The following is a 22,579-nucleotide window of genomic DNA, read 5'->3' on the forward strand; positions in this document are numbered from 1 at the left end:
AGCAGCATCGCATCTTGAGGCAGCAATAAAGCAAGCTCTCCTCGTCGTGCACCACGTCCGTGGACCTCCCCCCACAAAAGTAACAATCCGGGGACATCTCCCAGTTGGGGATTTTGGGTATACCATACACCACTTCCAAACTTGGCCAGGCTTTGTCCACCACGCGTACCAGGCTCGAAAATGGACGACTGCAGGCCAGACACCCCAGTCTATCAAGCTGTAGACACCATCCTTGATAGACTTGGGCTGGAGATTTTAAACTGGTTTTAATTTAAGAAAATAGGATTAAAAGTTTTAAACCATAGTTGTTAAGAAAATCAATCACAACCATTTAAAACCTAGAATTCAAGCTATTAATAAAAATAGAATATGCTCAAACTCCCAATGAGCAAACCAAAAACACAAATTTTTAAACTTAAAAAATAATTCTTTTATTTATTGATTGCTATCTTGGGATCACCGTGACGAAGAACCGTACGACCTAATTCCCTAAAGGTCAAAACTATTTAACCTGGTTTTAGGGCTTTTCCTCTCCGCCACCTTTTCATCCAAAGCTTATGTTTAGAGTTCCGTTTCCGTGATCCAGGGTTTCTTTCTTGATATGTCGATGTGATCTTCCTCTTTTCTCGATGATCTCCATCTTTCTTCCTCGCATCTTCGCATATTCCAAGAAAAAAGGTGTAAAAAGAGGGTATTATTAAGCTAATTATTTTGGTTTATTGATTAGTAAAAAGGAGAGAAAAACCACAAAAAGGGGGGGAAAAACGAAACAAAGAGCCGGTTCTCATCACCTCGGGAATGACGCTGATCATAGCAGAGTTCCTCCGCTACAGCTTCATAAAAAAAAAAGAGAGAAGAAAACAAAAAGAGAGAGAGAGGAAGACCGAGACTCCATTTTTCTTTTTTGCGCTTCTAGAGTCGTCATGTACAGTGTCGTTGTGATGAGATTTCACACGTTGAGGATGACCGAAGCAACCTTGTCCTTCCTCTGGACGGCCTTGACCGCGGCCACTCTCGCAGCGTTTGCTGCTTTGTTCGCGGCCGCCACGGCCTTGTTGACGCGATCATCCACTCGCGGAACGTCCAGGGCTTTCTTCCCAGCTCGTCTCGCTTCCTGGAAGCAACAGCTCGATTAGATCCGATCGAGAAAGCTAAATCTTCGCACTTGGCTGCTACTAAGACTCGAAGAACTCGAAGAAAGAAGACGAGTTTGCTACTAAGACTCGAAGGACTTGAACAACGTGAGAGAGGAGTTTACCTGGACGACGTTGAGAACTTTGGCGTGGCTGACGGCCGTCGAGGAACCTGGAGCCGGGTTCAGTGTGCTGGGAACCTCCAATGCACCGCAGTTCCAGTGGCCGGCCTGCGTCTCGCCGTTTCGAAACGTGTAGAGTCCCAGGCCTTGCTTGCGGCCTTCGTGCCAGGCACCCTCGTACAAGTGCCCGTTCGCAAAGTGGTAGACTCCATAGCCATGCATCTTGTCGGCGAAGTACTCGCCAGCGTAAGTATCACCGTTCCTGGAACAAAGCCAAAAGAAAAGGTTGGAGGAAACTTTCTCGGACGATCAAGCTTACCTGAATCTGTAGTAGCCAAAACCATGCTTCATCCCACGCTTAAACTCCCCCACGTACCGACTTCCATCCTCGCAAGTCTGGACGCCATAGCCGTGACTTTGGCCTCCACACCACTCCCCGGAGTAGACATCTCCCGTGTAGAATCTGTAAACTCCATAGCCGTCTCTCAATCCTTGCCTGTACTGCCCCCGGTACCGGCTTCCTCTAGCCCAAGTCTCGACGCCATAGCCGTCATACTTCCCATCCACCCAGTCTCCCTCGTATTTCCCACTCAAGTAGAAGTAGTAGACACCACTTCCCGAGAATCTTCCCTGGTAGAACTCACCTTCATACACGTCTCCGTTGCTGTATCTCTGCACGCCTTCGCCAAAAAGCCGGCTTTTCTCGATCCTCGGCTTGGAACCGATGGTCCAGGTAATTGTCGGCCCACCAGCAGTAGCAGCCGAGGAAGAATTCGAGCACCTCTTGTCCCTGTGATCGTCCAGGAAAATCCCCAGCGGCCGCAGGAGCATCCCATTCAGCCGGCTGTGCGCCAAGATGGTCCGAAGCACGTAGAGCGAGTGCGACTTGGAGGAGACGAAGTGGACGAGAGCCACCCTCGCGCAGAAGGCCAGAGCCGCGAAGAAGAGCAGCATCGCGAGAAAATCCAGCCAGAAGCTCCCAGTGCTGGAGCCCGAGTAAGAAGAACTGGCACTGGTGGATAAGCCCAAGCTCGAGGAAGACGAAGATGGAATGCTCGTAAACTTCCAGTACCACCACACGAAAGGGACGAGGACGAGCACCACTGGAGGTAGCAAGAGCTGGAACTCAAACCGGGTGCCTCTTTGATGAAAGCCCACTATATCCTGTCCTCGCGGAGTCTGGTCGACCTCTGGCAAGAATCCACCGCCGCTACGCCCACCGCCACCACTACCACCACCACTACCGCCGCCGCCGCCACCTACATCGCTGCTCAAAGAGGAGGAAGAGCCCACTGTGAGCTCCGATAAGCACGAGAGGCTATCAATCCCGGCCTTGACAGTCGGCGAGCGGCACAGCGATGGAGAGCGTCCTATCTTGGAGATTATCAGAGATTTTCCAGTCGCCGATGGAGACTCGATCTCCATTCTTTCTTCTAGCTCTTGGATTTCCCCCTCAAGACACCATAATCCGCTGCCCTGTGCATCCTAGAATCCCTCTAGCTCCTCCTACCTCGCATTCTTGGCCGATGATCCAGCGCTGGAATCGTGGCAAGCTCGCGCATTCCAGGAGAGGGAGAAGCAATCAATCGATACGCACCTCCACTGTAGCAACCCTAAAACAACGAAGAACGATCGCGATTCGCGATTGCGTCGCCGGCTTGTCACTGCCAATACTGCCGCGCCGATCCAGGAACCCTAGGCGGCGACCTGCGCGCGCCAGGAGAATCTCTTGCGCGCCCTCGCGTTGCTCGCGAGTGATTCTCTCCCTCGTTTTTTTCCAGCAAAGAAAGAAGCTAAAATGGTAAGAAAATCCTCTTTTCACCTGATTAGTAAAACCGTTTGCCACTTAGCGGGGTGAATATGCCGCGGAACATGCTCTCAATTATGCCGCTTGCCAGCGTGGCCGATAGCGACTTAAGATTAATCAATATGATTGGATGGTTTGGAAGAAATTTTTCTCCTACGTTTTGTATGCGTTGGTTGATACTATCGACCTGGGCCTACTTTCTAAGGTTGAAAGAATCTAGGATTCAAATAATAAGAATATCTGATCATCAAAGGTTCCATATAAAATATCTACTGGTAGTATACAAGTTTTATAATAATATTATAATGTAAAGGTTAACTAAAAGATAACACAAATTGGCCTTTAAGCCCTTGAAGAGAGAATTAGGGCTTTAGGTTTCTAGCATGGCGGGAGGCGATGGCTCAGGTCAGTGTGATGGGATCCATGTCCTTTTCCTGGCGGCGCATTCCTAGCTATTGCAATCTTCGCAGTGGACAGGCGCCTCACGGATTTGGAGAAGACGCAATTGCGGCGCAACAAGTTCGCGCTCAAGATTGGGTTTGGCCTCTTTTTCGCTGTAAATATCGTCTTGATTGGTAAGTATTTGCATTTCTAGGGGTTGTTCTTTCGAATTTTATATTTTTTGGAGCAGGGCATGCTTTAGTGACTGATCCAAAGTCTGTTTATTCGCCGGATCATCACACCAATCTCCGGAAACAGAGATTGGCCGCTAGAGAAGCCGAGAAAAATCTTCAAGACTCGCAAAAACCTCTCGGAGACTCGCCACAAGCCGCAAGTTAGAATTCTTTGCGAGGTACGTATGACTTCTCCTCTCCAGTTTTACTTTTTCCCTGGTTTTGTTCTTGATGCCATATTCAGGACTGCGAACTCGACGTGAAAATCACTCTTTACATTTTGTCTCAGAGCTTTGGAATACTTTTTTCGTTTTCTCAATGGAGGGATTGCGGGCTTGCTTGAAACTTCCTCTCTGGATTGGAACTTGTAAGATACACCAGGACCTTTCTCGATCAAAAGTTGCGACATGGGGGCTACCTTCTTTTTCTAAAAGAAAAATGGATGGACCCAAGCCTGATGATCCAATCCTCCTAACGTTTTTCACATATCCAAGTAACCATTGCGAGCTAGCACTTTTAAGAATTGTTCAGAGTTTTCAATTGTGTCACAAAAAAGGATGTACTGGCAGGAGTTTTTTGTTTGAAGTGTTATACAAGGAATTCAACCATTTTTGTCCCAAAACTTTTGGAGATTTTTTCTTTCTTTAGATCTTCGCCATATCCAAAATAATTTTAAAAGGAAAAGATTATACGCACCAACAGAGGACACAATGTATTGCAACAATGGGCTCTACAATTTTTTTTTTTTCTTCTCCCTCAAAGAAGTATCATGGCCTTTTCGTGGTAAAGAGCGGCGAAACCATCAAAACGATTCTAAACTTGTTGTGCAAAATTTGATATCGTCATGAAATGAGGTCACAAAAAACAATTCGTTTTCTAGCCTGATGTCTGCAGAGTAACACTTTTAAAGATTTTCTTACATGCATTCTTTTGATCGATCGTGCCAGATGCAAAAGTTTAACAAAAACTCAGGAACGAATATTCTTGACCAAACCAGCGAGCATTTTTCAAACGTGGAAACCTTGCCTTTTCCATGAGGAAACCCTAATTTCAAGGTGTTCACTGCCAAAACGGGAAAGAAAGATTGGTTTTTTCACACAGAGCTCCAGAACAGGTACACATATGTCACCATCCTGTCTGTGTGTTTGTTTGTGCTTGTTTGACTGAGCTCTTTTTGACCAAGTCTCTCTAAATTTCTTTCCAGTAATTCTTTTATTTTCAAAATTGAAAATAAAAATTTCTGCTTCAGCTGCTCTGCACAATGCAAATGCAGGTCTGCCACAGACCCCTGGCTGCAGTCTGAGGAAAAATCACCTCCTCCTCCCATCCATCCATCCATCCTCTCACTTTCATACTAATCTCTTGTTAATTTCCATGCCTAGTGGAAAGCAAGTGCCCCTCCCTCCCTCCTTTTTTTTTGTTCCTAGGCCCAGCACAGACAAACAGATGGCAGCAAGAAGGATTCAGGAAAAACAGCAGCTTTCCTATCTATGCATTTTTAAAATGTTTTTTTTTGAGGGGTGTTTTTGTTTTGATGCGGTCCAGTGCAATGGATCATGGGCTGCTAACACCTCTCCTCAGATGAGTCAATCAAGCATTGGCAGCTGTAACATCAATCCAATCTCATCAGGAAGGATTGCAACTGGGTGTCAATTTAAAAAAGAAAGGCTGGTTTGCATCCTGTCCCTTGATTTGGCCCACATCCGACGGCGGTTCCAAAGATTCCTGTTTCTCGAATTCGTGGCCTTGGTTTCAACTTGAACGTCAAAACAAAGCCAGCCAGCCAAGGAGAAAAGGTCCCACGTTTCCAGATTCTCCTGCTGCTCGATGCATGGACGGGGCATATTCCCAGTTCCAATAGATGAAATCATTATAACTGGAGAGGCACCTCCCCAATTATGAAGTCAGCTATAGCTTGCTAGAGTCGTCTGGAAAGCAAAGAGAGAAAAGAGAAGAAGAAACGTACATACAAATCGTTTGATGATTGACATTATGTGTGCGGTTCCTTCTGGAAGCCTGAGGTTTAAGCCTGGCAATTACTCTGTCTTAAGAAAGAGATCAGGAGATCAGGAGCTCACCAGATGAATCATTCCATTTGCAGCTAATTTGGAAAAGGAAATCACCCACCTAAACTTAGCGTTCACCCCCAAGTTGTTCTTCCAGATAAGTTTGTCTGTATTGTTTGCTCCTGTTGGCTGACAGAGACCTCATATTTGGAGACCCAAAGAGACCTGAGAGCTGTTGTAGCAAAAGAAAAAAGAGACCAGCAGGGATTAAAATACAGCAGGCAAGCAAGGCAAGCAAATCACACCTCCAAGAAAAACAAAAATCTTTGATAACCAGCAAACACATCACATGGGCTGTTTTTAATCCCTCCTGGCAAGAAACACCAACAAAGAGGTATAGAAGATACATACCTCTCATTGGAGAGATCTTGGAGCAGCAGCAGCAGCAGCAGTAAGCATGAGCCCAGTGGTAAGTTTTTCTCCAGCAAGGAAGTAAGACTTTGGTCACTTTGGCCATGTGTTTGCTGGCTGGCTGGCTGGATCATGTCATGTCATTACACTCTGGCAGCAGAGAAATTCCCTCCCTGTTCACAATCATAGACTCTTTTGATCCATCTCTTGTTTGTTTACAGCACCTCTTGTTCAAGGACTGAGAAAGAGAGGGACGAGCATTAGATTAGATTAATTAGCGGCATATAAAACGATAAACGAGTGAATAAAACAATGGAAGCAGACATACCGAGAAATACCTCTGTATAGTGTGTGCGCGCGCGCATATCGCTATGCGGTGTGTGTGCCACGATGATCCAGCCAACTTGTTGCTACACCAAAGTCAAATTGCTCTCTGTGCACGACGGCATCATCACGCGGGGACGCGGTAAAAGATGGTGGGCTGCACTGTCTGCTGGCTGTTCAAACCAAAGGCAAGACTCAAATTGATGAGCACGGAAAAACTTACGGCCGGGCCGAAAGTCGCTCGAGCCATCTAGTCGGTCGATGATCTTCCAGCCATCTAGTCGGTCGATGATCATCTTTGCGTTGGACCAGAGGTGGTAGGCAAGCAACAGTGGTGATCACCAGGAACGAACGCTCTCCTGGAAAGAAGAGAAAGAAAAGCAAGGATTCTTAGAGTTTGATTAAGTCTTGAGAGACTAAACTTACGTGCTTGTCGCTCTGGCGATGTCGGCCCATATGTCGCTATTCATGAACAGGAACAGTGCTGCTGCTGCTGCGGTGCTGAGCTAGTGCTGCGAACTTGAACGATTCCTTCCTTCTCGGCCAATATATCCCACAAATCTGGTCCTCTTTTCTTTTCTTCCGCTGGCTGCCTAGCGTTGAGCGCTCGGTCTCATGAACCAAAGGGACCCATCCGGAACACCACCTGCGCGACACGCTACCTCAAGCGGAGGACCCGGCGCTGGATTTCTTTGATTTTTCAATCCTGGAGGGCTCTTGAAAGCCAAAGCTTTTGTGGAGCGTCCTGTCTTGCTTTTCTTCTTTTGCTTCCGCTTTCGATAACTCGTTGTTCTTTCTCCGCTTCCCTCCTGTTGTTATGTAGTATATTTTTCGAGAGAGCTGCAGTCTCTCCATTTTTCTCCGCTCCAAATTTCTCGTTGATGTGTACGAAGCCCCTTCTTCTTCTATCATTTTCTATTCATGGCTCGGGGCGGTCTCAGTCTCGTCTGAGTTAGTTTCGCTGCTTGGCTCGTCCGCTCGCCTCGCTCGATCGCGCTTGTTTTCTTTTCCTCTTTCCTTTTCTTTATGGTTTCTTTTTAGTACTCGCAACTTCTTCGCCCGTTGGTCGGACAGTCCTCTCCTCGTTTTGGCTTTTCTCCAAATTTCAAGTGCTTCTATTTCCGCTCCTCGCCGCATATAATATCACCCTCACATTCTTTCTGTCCGCCGCTCCATGCAAATTTCCTGAAACCCAACGAAAGCCCATCAGCGGAGTGAGCACTTCCAAAGCAAAGTAGCTATGCTATATAGTTCTCTCTAGGCAGCAGCCTCTCTCACATCACTCACAAGCGCAGAGCTAGAATTTCAGCGAAGTCTGTCTGTACCTTGGTGGAGCGGAAGCAGCACTTGGAGCAAAGCAGCTCGCTCTCGCTCTCGTTGGTGCCTTGGAAGTGTTAAAAAATCCGCCTTGTTTGAGCAGTAGCAAGAACCGAGGTAATAGGTGCTATGGAGTGACCGTCGTCCATGTGCGGCCTCGTGCAACACTGTTGCTGTTGAATCCTACACGTGCACTCCCAGTTGTTCATCTTCCCGTTTGCTTGTGGAGCTATAGCCTGTGCTCATATCCCCAAATCATCACCTCCCTTTCCTTCTTCTTCTTCTTCTTCTTCCTCTCTCTCTCTCTCTCTCCATCTCCATCCTTGCAAATATCAATCAAGAGTCCTGGAAAAACAAATCGCTGAGAGAGAGAGAGAGAGCGTGAGTATAAAAATGCGTGGCTTTTTTTTATGTACCACTCACATCAAATCACTGAGAGCTGAGCTGCCCGATCCTGCTGCTCCTGCTGCTGCTGGCTGGTTATAGACCTCGGTAGATGCCTCTCCACTTCAAGCTGTAGAAAAGGAAAGCCGGGTCTTCAAAGCTGTGCTTCTTGTACTTCATATATTCGGCTCTTGGTCGCGTTTTTAAGGAGAGAATCACAACAGGCCGCTGCTGCTGCTGCTACTGCCGCCGCTGCTGCTGCTCCTCCTCAAGCGTGTATCTCTAGCTCTTTCGTTGCTACCTCGTCTCCTCCTCTTCTCCCCACTCTCTCGCTGCTCTTTAAGTTTGAGAGGTAGAGCTACAGTTGAGCCTGATCTGAGTTGAGGCCGAGAGTTTTCTTCGATTTTCTGCTCCAACGTTGCAGCAGGTACTTGGTTTTGTTTCCGCAGGTCATGGGTCTCTCACGTAGGCCGGAGAATGCAGGGAATTCTCAGCTTTGATGGTCAGTTCAGTCCAGGGATAAATAACAGTCTCATAGTAGGAGGGTTGGAGATGAAAACGAAGAGGAAAAACTCGCTCTTTTGGCCAGTCCTAGAGCGCGACAGCAGCTCCCGCATTTTCTGGTAGCAAGAGAGCACACTGCAGCAAAGGCAAAGGGTTAGTACAAGCTAGAAGATAGATAGGAAAGCATGGATCCAAGCAGGCTTGGTCGTTTACCTCCTCCATTCTCGTTCCAGCCAATGCAACCCCTCCAGGAGCACGACCACGGGCAGCAAGGTCCCTCCCTGCACAACTCGGAAGAGGATGAGTACAGCAACAGCAGCGGCCAGAACACCATGACTCCAAGCAACAAAGGGAATGGAAACAACAAAGGCATGAGGAAGGGAATGGGGAACAAAGCCATGGGAGAAGCCGGCGAAGTTGTCCGCAAGCCCCGAGGCCGACCACCCGGCTCCAAGAACAAGCCCAAGCCGCCGATAATCATCACCCGTGAAACAGGAACTGGCATGCGTCCACACGTTCTCGAGATCGCCTCTGGTTGCGACGTCCACGAGTGCATTGCAACCTTCGCACGCCGCAGGCAGCGCTCCCTGTGCGTGCTCGGCGCCAGCGGTACAGTCTCCAACGTGACGCTGCGGCAGCCGACGGTACCACCCGGCGGTAACTCGGCCTCGGTCTTAACTCTCCACGGACGCTTTGATATCCTCTCCATGTCCGGCACCTTCATGCAGCCCACGGCACCGCAGCCTCTCATGCCAATGCCGCTGCCGCCAACTTCGTCACCGTCTCTTTTCGGCGGTGGTGGTGGCGGTGGTGGTGGCGGCGGAAGCAATGCTTCTAGTCCGTCCAGCATGCCAACTTGTCCGAGCTCCGGACTCACCATCTCCATGGCCGGAGCGCAGGGACAAGTCATTGGAGGACTAGTCGTAGGGGCTCTCATGTCCGTAAGTCCGATACTGGTGATAGCCGCCTCCTTTCTCGGACCTTGTGCAGAGCGCTTGCCTCTGGACGAGCACGAGCAGGATCAGCACGGGATGCTGAACGGAAACAATGGAGGTGGACCGGGTCTTCCTCCACACCACTTGGCTTTAGCCGCTGGAGGGTCGGGAGGTGGTCCTTCGGCAGGAATGGGTCCTGGCAGCGTCCCCAATGATCCTTGCGCCATGTCTCTGTATAATCTTCCGCAGGTGTCGCTGGGAAACCAGATAACTCCAGATATCCTGGCTTGGGCTGCTGCAGCTGGCGGAAGGCCCCCCTTCTGATCATTCATCGTCTCTTCTTTCGCTTCATAATCTTCTCTAAAATTCGTTCGTGCTGCTGCTGCTGTTGTTGCTGCTGCTGCTGCTTCCTGCTGCTTTCTCCGAGAGTTTCTTCACTGGGAGCTAAAGATCACTAGCTCTCAAAACCAGATTTTTTCGTCTTGTTCCATCTTTTCGGACACCTGCACCTGCAACAGCGAACGATTTTGTCAGAGGCTCTGGAATTTTCACGAAACTGGCACGTACCTCCTGATTCGGCGTTCCTCACATTCATGCGGTACGCTGAGCTTTTTTTAATCTCTTTCACTTCCTCTCTTCAAAGGCCTGCTGCTAGAAATTCGGCTGCTGAAGGAAGCTGTACAAGCTCGATTTGAGTTTCCAGCAGCTCGTATGCTGACTTCACTGCGCGTACGTGTCTACAATTTGATCCCGAAGATTCAAGTTTCTGCAAGCCCGGAGCGAGGCTCACTCTAGCTAGGCCGTGGACTTGCTCGAGACGACAAATCTCCGCTCCATTGGACAAGAAAGGAGCTGCTCGGAATGCTTGTATAGATTGCTGAGATAATTGCTCCTTCCTTTTCCCGCGTATCACTCCTCGCTGTAGAAAGCAAAAAAGAAAAAAAAAAAACACAAAGAGAGCAAAATATCTGGTTAATTGTCATCTGGCCATGAAAAGAAAAGAAATCAACTTTCCCCGCGCATTACTCCTCCGTCCAGCAGCAAAAGATGAAAACTTTTACGTGAGATTAGATCTTGCATGCAATCTTATAAAGAGAGATCCGGAGCAGCATTGCAAAAATGGACTCGAGATTCTCTTTTCGCTCAGAAAATGGCTTGTCCATACCAGCCCGTTCGGCGAAAGAATTCGACCAACATTGGCCATCGCTGCCGAGACGTGGACAAGACAGAGTGATGGCTCTATTTCTCATCGTTGCGTCTTGGCACACACGTTCTCCCTGCCACAAAATGCTTGGCTTGTCTTGAGCTGGACAGCAAAATCTTCTTCCTTTTCCCAGTCAAGCCCCCATTACTACAAAGTTACTCGGCCTTACCACGATTCGTTTTTGCAACTGCAGAACCCCCCCACGCCGTGTTGGATCATTCATTTCCCACTGTCTCTTTCCCTGGACATTTTGATTCTGTGTTCTCCTCCTTAACTCCTGATTGTAACTTCCTTGTGTGAAAAAGACCCGCTCTGTGCTGCTGCTGTTCTCTGGTGTGTTGGCTTTTCTTCCCATCTTCCCCTGTTAAGGACTCGAGAACGGAGGCTGCCTGCCTGCCTGCCTGCCTTCACTCATGCCGGCCTGGAATTGCCACTTTGCATGCAGCCTTGGATACTTTGCTAGTAACGCTCCAGAGGATGTTCTAGAAGTGCACTTAAGCCCACAGAATAGACCGCTTAAACTGGCTTTGCTCCCTCCCTGTAAGGAAACACAAAGCCTTTTGGTTAATGGGATTCCACATCAAAAGAACGGAAGACAACTTGCCTCTTGCGCAGAGCGGACGGAAAGTAAAAAGGAGAGAACTTTACATCGAGTGCCAGGCCTCCCACCAAATATTTGACTGCCGAGTTTGGACCTACATTGACAAAAATGTATCTGCTTAGCTCCCACACACAGATCTACCTATGGACACGATGTGTTGGTGGCTTCCTCTCGCAGGGCATCCTCGGCTTTTATTACCCCCTGCAGGAAAGCGTACATCAGTGGTGAAATTAATATAATCGACAAAATCTCAGCCCCTCACCTGAAGAATAAGGATGGCTGCCGTCTTATCTAGGACTTCATTATATTCGTCACATGAAAAGTACTGAAAATCCAGAGCTTTAGCAGCAAAACAAACAGTGTCGCTACTATTACGCACCTGAACGCAGTTTGGGCAACCAGTGTTCCCAGTACAGTCACAAGACATCACTTGTTCCAATGCCGCCTGGAGTAACTCCGCAAAAAGTGGCTGCGCCTGTAATACAAATGCAGGTTAGAAGGAGGCGCTTGAACTGCTAAAGATTTTTCACCTGAGCAGAAATCCCGATGCCACCCGGACAACGATCGAAGACAAGCAACCTTACCGGATAATAACGTTTATCTTGGGGGTGAGCACAGTCTGTACCGACGTCTGACGGGTTGCACATGATATATCTGCAAGAGAAAGTTGATTTTCAAGCCTCTGAATCAGGAAAACTTACAGCGGAAGGACGTTTAAGAGTGCATGACAGGCTGAGTGAAGGCCAGCTCGCAAATCAAGACATTTGGCCTCAACAGCTTCCTTGACTTCATTGGGAACACGAATCCAAGCCGCCTATAATGCAGACTCAAGTCGGAAGTCCTTCCACGCTCAAGTTAAAATTTCACCTGAGAATCGTACGAAACGTCTGGAAGGTGAAGATCAACTGAATCGAAAGTTTCATTCGAAACTTCCCAGATCTTTCGAAATCCAATCCAGGACGTCGTTATTTGGCACCTGTTCACTTGTGCACTCGTGAGCCGGTATTTGACATCTGAGGCTCTTTTTGGATAAGTCTGTTCATCTTCGTTCGTTAGCTTTCAGAAGGGATTCGCGAAGCTAAGCTTACCAGTTCACTGCCGACGACGTGCACGTCGGTGTAGTCTCGAGTTTTAGTATAGTACTTCACGTCTGTTGGACGGCAGAAAGCCAACCTTTCCGTCAGGTTTAACCTGTTTACCAAAAACTTTTTTCCCTGATTTATATATACAGCACCTTCGTAAATCTGCAAAGATTATCCTCGTAAAGCTTTAGCATGACGATATCAGCTTTGAAACCTGAAAGAACGCTCTATTTGCTTCCACTTCTTCAATAACCTTGCTAGTAACCTCATCGACAATAGAATACTTGTCTGGATCGATCGCTCTGATGCTGAAGGTAGCCGAGGGTAGCTTCTGAAATGACAACACAAATGAGAGTTTCCCATATGTAAAAATACGTACAGCTTCTCCAATATAAGTCCAGGAATTGACGATTGAGCAACTCGGATGACGGGCAACGCATCCCCTTCCGACAAGCTCCGATATTGCTCCATCCAAGCTGGTACTGAAATAATCTTCATCGTAGACACTATGCAGATGATGTTCAAATGCTGCGCACGTCAGATGCTGTCCCAGGACCTGCACCGAGAAAACATTTTCTGAAAATGTGTCACTGTCATCTTTTATACCTGTGGATTGTGAGAATCAATCTGCGCGTTTTCAATGGGCCTCGAAAATAGTCTCAAAGGTTCTTTAAAGAAATGCTGGTCTAAAGGCCCTTCAAATGCCACGTAAATTGATAAGGACGTCTTCTCCCTTCGGCCAGCTCGTCCTGCTTGTTGCCACAAGCTGCAAACACGATCAGGCCATAGTCACGCTTTTAAACAGTCTCACCTTGCCACTGTACCAGGAAAGCCAAGATGCAGCGTGGCATCCAGGCTTCCAACGTCAATGCCAAGCTCCAAAGCGCTTGTTGCGGCCACACCACGGAGCTTTCCTCCAAACAGATCCTTTTCGATGCGTCGCCGTTCCTGTCGAAAAGAACCTTATGAGATATTTGAATAACGTTGTCACGACCTCTGGAGTGTAGCCCGCGCGATACGCTTGAATAGTGTGGACTAAATCAGGCGCAGTTTCTTTTAAAACCCCATGACTGCAAAACTGATGTCAACCATAATACTCAAGAGCAAAGGATAATTTACGTGTATGCCAAAACAAGCTCGCAAAGTTTACGAGTCTTGCAAAATGTTATGCACCGTAGTCCATGTTGCACCATTTCGGCAAAGAGATACGCAACCTCTAGAATTGGGCTGCAAAAGGGGCAAATGCGTAAACCTTTCAAAATGTCAAGAGCTTGCACCTGAACCGCTTGGTTGGCTTGTCGTCTCCAGGATCCTTGATCCCCCGGACTGGAGGATTCCAAAGTAGGAACAGCTTTTCACCGCATGGGCTTCCATCCTCAGCAATGGACGTGACCTCTCTCAGGCCTGTAAGCTCCTAGAACAAAATAAAAGAGATGAAAAAACGTTGTTAACTTAACCAACAAGGTACCATTGTGTGCTCCCTTGGGTTTGCTACTGTGGCGCTGCAGACGATAAAGGTCGGCACAGTACCGTATACTGCAAAACAATGCCGGTAAACGCCAACAAAAGTATACGCAATAAAAGAAAACGAACGATGAGCACATATGCGCCGTAACCGACGTATGATGAGAGCAACGTGACAACCAAAAGCTCCTCGATACGCATGAGCTTCATCAATCACTAGGTACCTGGACGATACACGTAGTTAGACAACAGACTAAAGCCATCCCGCTTACCGGAGGTTTGAAAGAAATCGTGCAAATTGTTTATGGAACGGCAAAATCGAGCAGTGAAGCATGTCCGGATTAGTTATCAGCTGAAGTCAGGTGCAAAAGATTAAAGCATATATCAGAGAGAAACTTACGATTCTGGCCTTCTCTCGTAAAGTTTGCCTTTCAGCCTGATTCGTATCGCCGTCATACACTCCCGCCGTTATATCATTTGAGAAAGCTAGCAAAGCCCGTAATTGATCTTGGGCTAAGGCCTGGAAAAGGATAATTCTTGAGCTAGATAAAAGAACACCGTGGACTTGCCTTGGTTGGAAACAAATACAAAGCACATGTTTCAGTGCTGCGTAACATAGACTCCAAAACAGGAACGTTGTAACACAAGGACTTCCCGCTTGCGGTAGAGGTGGAAACTACAATGCTTTTGGACATCAAAGCGGCATCCACTGCCAATGCCTGCAAAAAGGACGAATAAGAAGAAACGGACATTGTTTAGAAACTTCTTTTGGTTTGTCCACCTGGTGTGTATAAAGTCTAGCAACACCAATGTTCTTCAAAGCAGTTTTTGTAGCATTTGAGAGCTCACCTTGGAGCATACCAAATTCAGCATCTCGGCATTTCAATCTTTCGCAATGAATTATCTGTAACACTTTCCGCGTAAGATACATTGAAGTGAAAAACAAACTGACCTGGCCAGATGTTCCTAGCACTTCCTTCAAATGCTCTACCATTTCAGAAGCTGATAGTGTCTTGACATCCTGCTGAATCAAACTCAGATAGAAAACAGAAAATGCTCTCGAACAGACCTTGCAATGCTCTTGTCGTCGATTACTTGAAGAACCTGAATTTGCACGCCGTGGGACTGTGCGTGCATATAGAAGCGGACCTGTTCTTAAAACTCCACCGGGAACACGAAGCTCCTTTGCATATGAACGCATTTGCTCCAATGTAACATCAGACTCGACGCCAGTGTTTGCCTGCATTGCAAGTAAATTCACATCGTCAGGAGAAGACACCCATACCCGTATGTTTGAAATCATATCGTTCACAGCGTAATCGAAGGCTGCTTTTCTTCTCTGAATCAGCTGCGTCAAAGCACTGTCCGACATATTTCGTTTACCATGACAGGACTTTGGAAAAATTTCCATGGTAATAGACACGTCCTGAGATTCGTCTCCTGTCATAGATTTGACCACTATCACCTGCACGAATGAAGACAAAGAATGAGTGAAGTAACGATTTGCCGATCACTTCACCTTAGGACAAATAAAAGCAAGATCTTTGATGTCCGCAAGAGTCACAACTTCGTCAATGTTTGTGCATGAATGCTGCAAAGCACTCTTGACAGATGCCCACGTAAGTTCGATCCGGTTCTTCTCCAGAAATCCACACACAGAATTTAGAGCGTTGAAAACTCTCTCCATCCTTTGGAGTGATGGAGGATACTCGGAAGAACTCTCTCCTGAATTCCTAGACTGTTTCCTTCGCTTGCTCGAGTCGGGAGGAACCGCAACACTGGCGCTGGAACTTACATTCTCCACTGGAGCATCGGACGAAATTTTCCTTCGGGCGTGAGGCACACAGGCGATGAAATCTTCGTCTTGCAGCAACAGCGATGAGATCGGCGTGCTAGGGCTGAGATTCACTCCCTGCAAGCGCAATCCCTCGAAATTCATTCACACCCTGGAAATTTCTCGCTTACCTTGTGGATCAAATGGAATCGCTGCGCTGCGGCTCCATCGTCTAGCATTGGCCACTTCCTCGCGCTGAGAAGATCCCTGAGCTCCTGGATCGTCTTCGCAGCAGCTAGAGCGACGAGAATGCTCTGCCCGTCGAGCGTTTTGATGCGCACCAGTGCATCGTCGTCCATAGCTAGGGCTTTCGTTAGAACCCTAGCATTTTCCCGCGCAGAACTTAGGGATGAAAATCTGGGCACTCGCTGCCGCGGCCGCTGCCATTCTCGCGGCGATCGTCTCCCAGTACACGCTGTGCAGCCATTTGCTGCTCTCTAGGCTAGGGATTTGCTGGTTAGGATCATCAGGAGTAGCAGTAGCCCCAGCTAGAAATCTCTCGCTTCTCTGGATGGCGCCGTTCTTCTCTCCCAGCGGCTATGGCTCCGAGGCGCTCTCCTACGTCCAATCCCTCCGGGGCGGTGAAATTTCGAAGATCAAGATCGTCCAGCACGGGGATCTGGAAGATTATCAGTACTGGAATGGGCTCCCTCGCGAGACAAAGAAACTGCTGCTCAGGATGAATGGGGAAGAAATCCAGCTCAGGGAATCCATAGTCATCTGTCACAGCGAGCCGGGAGCTTGGTTTCCACCGCTTTTCTCGACGGTTCCATGCCCGCCTGGTGATTATCGCGAGCCTCTCTACGTCATTGGCAGGACCATGTTTGAGACCGATCGCCTGTCTCTCGAGCACGTCAAGCGCTGCAATGCCATGGACGAGGTATGGGTTCCTTCACAGTTTAACGTGGAAACGTTTGCTTCCAGTGGAGTTTTACGCTCCAAGTTGGTCAAGGTGCCTCAAGCGGTTGATACGCATTTTTTCGATCCTGGGCGAGTCACTCCACTGAAACTCTCCACAGCAGGCCGGGTTTTGGGTCGAGGTTCCGAGGATTCGGAGTTTCTGGCAAGAAGTAGCTTCGTTTTTCTCAGTATCTTCAAGTGGGAGACTCGGAAAGGCTGGGACGTTTTACTACAGGCATTCTTGGAGGAGTTTTCGGCCGACGACGACGTTGCTTTGTATGTGTTGACGAGCTCCTACCATTCGGATGGCCATTTCGGTGACAAAGTTTTGGAGTTCACGCGAGCGATGGGATTAGAAGAGCATTCCAGCGGCTGGCCTCGAGTTTACATCCGTGACGCGCACGTCCCACAGGTTGATCTTCCGCGTTTGTACAAGGCCGCCAATGCTTTCGTGCTGCCGTCTAGAGGAGAAGGCTGGGGGAGGCCTCACGTCGAGGCCATGGCTATGGAACTGCCAGTGATTGCGACCAACTGGTCAGGCTCCACGGAGTTCATGACGCCCGACAACAGCTACGGTCTAGCAGTGGAGAGACTGAGCGAGATCAAAGAGGGAGCTTTCAAGGGACATAAATGGGCCGAGCCGTCCGTGAGCGAGCTACGGAGCCTGATGAGGCGGGTGTTCACGTACCGCGACGAGGCAGGAGCTAAAGGCGTACAAGCAAGGAAGGATATGGTGACCAAGTACTCCCCTGAGAAGATTGCCGACGTGATCATCAAAGAATTACTCCGCATGCAAAAGCAGCGTAAGTTTTTGTGATTTCGTTTGCATTCCAGAAGTTTTGACTCTGTTTACAGGTGACAATCGCATGAACGATAATTGGTCGGTAGCTTTGTGAGATCTCATTCGCTAAGCCGGGTGTAATTTCAAGCCATGAATTTCTATGAAACTTTCCGTGATTGTGACCAGGTGGTCGCAATCACGACCAGAATGTCTCCGTGAGCAAGGGAGCCTATACGAAGGACTTCCAGAAAGTCCCGGTAACTTTTGATTCTTTCTCTTCAGAAAGTCCTTTTCAAATTTGACAATCTCCCCGTGCAGAAGCTGTATATTCACAGAAGAAGTTCCACAGACCAGCCAAAGAGAACCTGTCAACCATATTACCAGAACTTCTCACCTCGTGTAAAACTGTAGCTCGGTATTTTGTTTTGACATCGTATTTTAATTTTTCCAGGAGTTCCCATATGAATCAAGCCAAGACGACCTGACGATGACAGACTATCCTGCTAACATCAAGCAAATCACATGTATATGGGCATCAGTACGATCAAAGTGAGTGGTGTTTCAAGCACGTAACTTTTACAAATCTCTGGCACGTTGTTTTCGCATTCGCTTGCAACCACTACTTTCGACTTTTACAGGACGCCTACGTATCATCTGTTTTCATTCACACATGATGGTGAATAGCCGAAATCTTGGTGGTGGAGCAACGCTTGAGATCTTGGGCGGTGATACATCGAGCTCTTGGGCGCCACAAAACAGGTATCTTGCACATAACACATGCTCCAGGTGCGAATAGTGTCTCCGAGAGACTTTCTTGTGTGTTTGCGTCGATAGATTGATAGATCTGCGTGAGCCGAAAGGCTGCGTAGGTAATCTATTCACTTCCCTCTCCTATAGCTATCTTTTTGACTTTTGACTCTTTTTATTTTTATTTTTTGGGTGGAGTTTTGACAGTTTTCTTGGGAGGACAGAGGCAGTGCATATGTGTTGCCTCTCAGATGCCCGAAAATGCCATCTGTGTTTGATCGGGCGGAACGTCACCTTCGTTAGGTATGAGCCACTTTTATCTAATTAGGAGATAATCGGGGATAGCTCTAATCGAAGTGCGAAGATGGCAAAAGCCTGCATTAGTAGCAGCCTGGAAGGAAGCAAATAGCAAGAGATGCTTTTCAAATTAGATGCTTCTGCATGAGATTTGTAGTTTGAAACTTGCATTTTACATACATCACTCTTATGTTTCATGATGAAATAGTATATACTTGCACACTCAATTTGAAGTTAAAAGATATATATGTTGAAAGATTCAACAGTGTGTGACGTGGACAAATTTAGGTTAGACTTCCACCACCTTGCTGAAACTTCTCCCCGGGAAATTTTGTAAAAAGAAGTGGAGTTTACATCGTAGCATACGTTTGCACGACCCAGTATCACATGCCTTTGCCGCTGGCAACAGTACCACTACGATACGATCTCGATTTGCCGCTTAAAGTAATGGCAATGGAATCTTTCTCATAGACTATCCCTAGAATATTCAGTCAGTTGAACTGAAAAAGGACACCACATACCGTTAACCCAAAATAAAAGGGCAAACACCAATAGAATAAGGAACGGCCACGATCGCTCCGGCGCATCTGGGCCGTCCGCAAGATTGTCCACGCAATAGAAAGGCATCTGTGCCGTCGGTGGCCGGATCTAACGGCTGCTGTTGCGCCAGGGCGATGTAGCTGGATTTTTCACCACTTGTTTGGTTTGTTTGTACGTATGCCCTGGGCGCTGCTTCTTCATAACTGTGTGCCCTCCATCCCATGGGCGCTCAAAGGCTTGCTTCTTCCGGGCTCTCTCTTGTCATTCCAACGAGTGGAAGATCTTGATCCATATCCTAGGGTTTTGATCTCCGGCCGAGTCTTGGATCCCAGAGATTGGCGCCGGGAGTGGCGCCTGGAAGAGATCGGCTCGGGTAACAGCGTCTCCCTTTTTCCTCGGTAGCGGCTAGGATTCTGATTGATTTGCGGCCCCGCGGTGCGATCGATCGCTCAATCTAGCCCGAAATATCGAAGATCCATGGCCAGCGGCGGCAGGAATCTGCATGTCTCGCCCCGGCTCGCGTCGGATGCGCTGCCGCTGCCCGTGAGTGTGACCAACAAGCTCTTCTTGATCCTTTTCTTCTCGGCGTCCTACTACCTGATGCGGCGATGGAGGGAAAAGATCCGGACCTCGACTCCATTGTACATGCTGACGCTGGAGGAGCAGCTAGCGGTGATCACCCAGATCGCCTCCTTCATCTATCTCATCGGCTTCTTCGGCATTGAGTATGTCCAGAGCGTCATCAACAAGAACGCTGATGAGGACGAGCGGCCCGCCGCCCAGCACGAGATCGCCAGCAAGAGACCGCCCGCGGAGCTCCTGGGGAAGCCACTGCCGGACAACAACGACGAGGATCTGGCACAGGCAGTGAGCTCCGGAAGGGTCGCGTCCTACTCGCTGGAGACCGAGCTGGGCGATGAGCTGAGGGCCGCGTCGGTGAGGAAGAGGGCGATCGAGCTCAGCACTGGGCGGTCTCTGGAGGAGCTGCCTTTGCACGGGATGGACTACAAGAGCATTGTGGGACAATGCTGCGAGATGGTGGTGGGCTACGTCCAGATCCCTGTGGGTGTGGCCGGTCCCTTGCTGCTGGATGGTTTGGAGTACACTGTGCCGATGGCTACCACGGAGGGATGCTTGGTGGCGAGCACCAACCGTGGTTGCAAGGCGATTCATCAGTCCGGCGGTGCCGTGAGCGAGATTTTGAAAGACGGGATCACTCGGGCTCCCGTCGTGAGCTTCTCGTCTCTCAAAGGTGCTGCCGAGCTCAAGTTTTACCTCGAGGATACTAACAACTTCGACACTATTTCGACCGTTTTTAACAGGTGAGTTGAAAGGTAGAATGGTTTTGGAGCATTCCTGTATTCCTGCTGCTGAGCTGATGGCTATTCTTTTTTGATCGCAGGACGAGTAGATTCGCCAGGTTGCAAAGTGTTAAATGCTTGCTGGCTGGTCGAAACGCATACATTAGATTCTGTTGCTCCACTGGTGACGCAATGGGGATGAACATGATCTCCAAGGGGGTCCAAAACGTTTTGGACTATCTTCACGATGTATTCCCCGACATGTGTGTTATCAGCGTCTCTGGTAAATTTCCTTGAAGATTTCTTGTCCTTTGGTCTGAGTTGCAAACTTGTCTTCCCAGGGAACTTATGCGCTGACAAGAAGGCAACATCAGTGAACTGGATCGAGGGGCGAGGGAAGTCCGTCGTCTGCGAAGCGGTGATAAAGGGCGACGTGGTCTCCAAGGTCTTGAAGACATCGGTGTCCGCCCTGGTGGAGCTCAACACGCTCAAGAACCTGGCCGGATCGGCTCTCGCGGGTGCCGTTGGTGGATTCAACGCTCACGCCTCCAACATCGTCTCGGCCGTGTTCATCGCCACTGGCCAGGATCCGGCACAGAACGTCGAGAGCTCGCAGTGCTTGACGCTCATGGAGGCAACCAACTGTGGCAAGGATCTCTACGTGTCGGTGACAATGCCATCGGTGGAGGTACGCTGAAGTTTCAAAAGTTTCCCTGTTTGTTTATCTCTCTGGTGGTGCTTTGGTCTAACCAAGCTTTTTCTTTCTCTTGCTTTTTGCTTGCACAGGTTGGAACGATCGGTGGTGGCACGCAGCTCGCGTCGCAGAGCGCCTGTCTCAATCTGCTTGGAATCAAAGGCTCCAATCCCGACTCGCCGGGATTGAATGCGCAGACACTCGCCAGAGTTGTGGCTGGCGCCGTGCTCGCTGGTGAATTGTCGCTCATGTCTGCCTTGGCAGCCGGGCAGCTGGTCAAGAGCCACATGAAGTACAATCGATCCAGCAAGAACATCGCTGCCGCTGGCGAGCAGCAGCAGCAGAGCTTGGACGGATTGAGGCAGCGATGTTCGTCGTCGTGAAGTAAATACAGTTCCCTTGCCCTCGAAGAACAAAATAAAAACCAGAGAGATTTTTTTTTAAAGAAAAAAGCCATGGTTTTTGTTTGGTAGTATTATATAATATCTCGCCTAGAATTCGTGTAATATATTAAAACTACTGTTTGGAGTTTTCGTGCTTATTTGGAATTTGGTTTGCGTTCGTTTAGCGTTCAAAGATGAGCCTCGTTGAGGTAAGCAAAGACTTTGAATGGCAATTAAAGAATAATTTTGCGGCTGGCAACGCATGGTTGTATTCCAGAACACTTCTACTTATTGGTTCTTTCAACAGTGGTTGTATTCTAGAACACTTCTACTTATTAGTTCTCTCAAGAGCTCCAAGAGAGAAGAAAAAATGGAGAGAGGCTTGAATTTTTCTGAGAAGTATAGAGAGAATGACCGGTTCGTGGTCTATCGCACTATCCCTGCTGAATTTAAGAGTTTAGTCCAAGAATTGACTGGCATGAACAGCACAGCTTCTTCCAAAAATCCTGGAAGGGCAAATGTGATGGGAGCGACAAACTGTCAGGATAAATCTGAAAAGTTAATAGTAGAAGATGGATATAGTCTTGGAAGTATAGTCACAAAAGCTATACAATAATGCAATATCAAGCACAAATGTCCTTTTGATCATTTTAGATAATAATATAGATCTTTATCTATTTAGAAACAAATATCTTAACCTTGCAAGAGAGGCAATGTATGAATAAAAATATATTAATTTGAACATTGAAAGAAGTACAAAGATTTATGGCTAAGAATAATTATATAAAGAAAAATATAAATAATAACATAATTTTAGTTTTTTGGTTTGCTTAGGGATGGTAATGGATATACCTAGAATATTCTTGGATATTCTAGAATATTCTACTATCTAACGGTTGTTATTCATTTAGATTAATCTTGTATTTATAAATTATAAACTTTTTAAAACACTTTCTAGTATATTCATTAATCAACTTGTTACAAAACATTTATTTGTAATATAGTAATTATATTTCTTTAATAATTACCTCCTGTATAAATGCAATGTCCTTTTGATATTGATCTTTATGCTACAAAAGTATAAACCATGCTAAATTAATTAAATAATCAAAATTAAATCAGGGCATTGCCTGAAGTATTTGTGCAAATCAAAGTTACATTGCTCCTTTCTGTTATAAATTTGATAGCTACAAC

The 22,579-nt window shown here is 47.7% G+C and overlaps 5 protein-coding genes and 2 long non-coding RNA genes across 8 annotated transcripts; 3 read left to right on the forward strand and 4 right to left on the reverse strand.

Moving 5' to 3' along the window:
- Positions 1–697: 697 nt before the first annotated feature.
- On the reverse strand, positions 698–3,053 carry LOC9633797 (alsin homolog). The gene is made up of 3 exons (XM_002979246.2): positions 1,575–3,053; positions 1,259–1,517; positions 698–1,114 (listed from the first exon to the last, which is right to left on the reverse strand). The coding sequence occupies exons 1-3, from the start codon at positions 2,678–2,680 to the stop codon at positions 950–952; spliced, it is 1,530 nt and encodes a 509-aa protein (XP_002979292.2). The 5' UTR covers positions 2,681–3,053; the 3' UTR covers positions 698–949.
- A 3,387-nt stretch (positions 3,054–6,440) lies between these two features.
- LOC112349579 lies at positions 6,441–7,953 on the reverse strand. The gene is made up of 3 exons (XR_002993430.1): positions 6,844–7,953; positions 6,641–6,776; positions 6,441–6,590 (listed from the first exon to the last, which is right to left on the reverse strand). It is a non-coding gene; the product is annotated as an uncharacterized LOC112349579 (long non-coding RNA).
- Positions 7,954–8,164: 211 nt separating this feature from the next.
- LOC9633798 (AT-hook motif nuclear-localized protein 23) lies at positions 8,165–10,464 on the forward strand. The gene is made up of 2 exons (XM_024684206.1): positions 8,165–10,155; positions 10,201–10,464. Exon 1 carries the CDS (start codon positions 8,808–8,810, stop codon positions 9,879–9,881), a length of 1,074 nt encoding a protein of 357 aa, XP_024539974.1. The 5' UTR covers positions 8,165–8,807; the 3' UTR covers positions 9,882–10,155; positions 10,201–10,464.
- Positions 10,465–10,602: 138 nt separating this feature from the next.
- On the reverse strand, positions 10,603–11,295 carry LOC112349580. Its single transcript, XR_002993431.1, has 2 exons — positions 10,931–11,295; positions 10,603–10,877 (listed from the first exon to the last, which is right to left on the reverse strand). It is a non-coding gene; the product is annotated as an uncharacterized LOC112349580 (long non-coding RNA).
- A 72-nt stretch (positions 11,296–11,367) lies between these two features.
- On the reverse strand, positions 11,368–16,048 carry LOC9660333 (uncharacterized ATP-dependent helicase YprA). Of its 2 annotated transcripts, XM_024684205.1 has the most exons (26): positions 15,874–16,048; positions 15,428–15,820; positions 15,194–15,373; positions 14,978–15,148; positions 14,861–14,929; positions 14,690–14,812; positions 14,478–14,627; positions 14,309–14,428; positions 14,181–14,260; positions 14,038–14,132; positions 13,913–13,980; positions 13,722–13,858; positions 13,564–13,671; positions 13,439–13,514; positions 13,256–13,392; positions 13,051–13,210; positions 12,824–13,000; positions 12,659–12,775; positions 12,451–12,606; positions 12,230–12,397; positions 12,064–12,176; positions 11,893–12,016; positions 11,742–11,837; positions 11,625–11,687; positions 11,504–11,563; positions 11,368–11,456 (listed from the first exon to the last, which is right to left on the reverse strand). In XM_024684205.1, exons 1-25 carry the CDS (start codon positions 16,039–16,041, stop codon positions 11,504–11,506), a joined length of 3,309 nt encoding a protein of 1,102 aa, XP_024539973.1. In that variant the 5' UTR covers positions 16,042–16,048; the 3' UTR covers positions 11,368–11,456. The 2 variants fall into 2 exon arrangements, with proteins under 2 accessions (XP_024539973.1, XP_024539972.1); XM_024684204.1 differs by having other exon boundaries at positions 14,978–15,373.
- Positions 16,049–16,091: 43 nt separating this feature from the next.
- Positions 16,092–18,308, forward strand: LOC9633799. Its single transcript, XM_002979101.2, has 3 exons — positions 16,092–17,445; positions 17,498–17,680; positions 17,742–18,308. The coding sequence occupies exons 1-2, from the start codon at positions 16,092–16,094 to the stop codon at positions 17,536–17,538; spliced, it is 1,395 nt and encodes a 464-aa protein (XP_002979147.2). The 3' UTR covers positions 17,539–17,680; positions 17,742–18,308.
- An 860-nt stretch (positions 18,309–19,168) lies between these two features.
- LOC9660334 (3-hydroxy-3-methylglutaryl-coenzyme A reductase 1) lies at positions 19,169–21,541 on the forward strand. The gene is made up of 4 exons (XM_002979102.2): positions 19,169–20,329; positions 20,410–20,591; positions 20,650–20,996; positions 21,095–21,541. Exons 1-4 carry the CDS (start codon positions 19,485–19,487, stop codon positions 21,383–21,385), a joined length of 1,665 nt encoding a protein of 554 aa, XP_002979148.1. The 5' UTR covers positions 19,169–19,484; the 3' UTR covers positions 21,386–21,541.
- The last annotated feature ends 1,038 nt before the right edge of the window (positions 21,542–22,579 follow it).

Source organism: Selaginella moellendorffii, unplaced genomic scaffold (genome assembly GCF_000143415.4).
Source record: "Selaginella moellendorffii unplaced genomic scaffold, v1.0 SELMOscaffold_40, whole genome shotgun sequence".
Classification (NCBI taxonomy): Eukaryota; Viridiplantae; Streptophyta; class Lycopodiopsida; order Selaginellales; family Selaginellaceae; genus Selaginella; species Selaginella moellendorffii.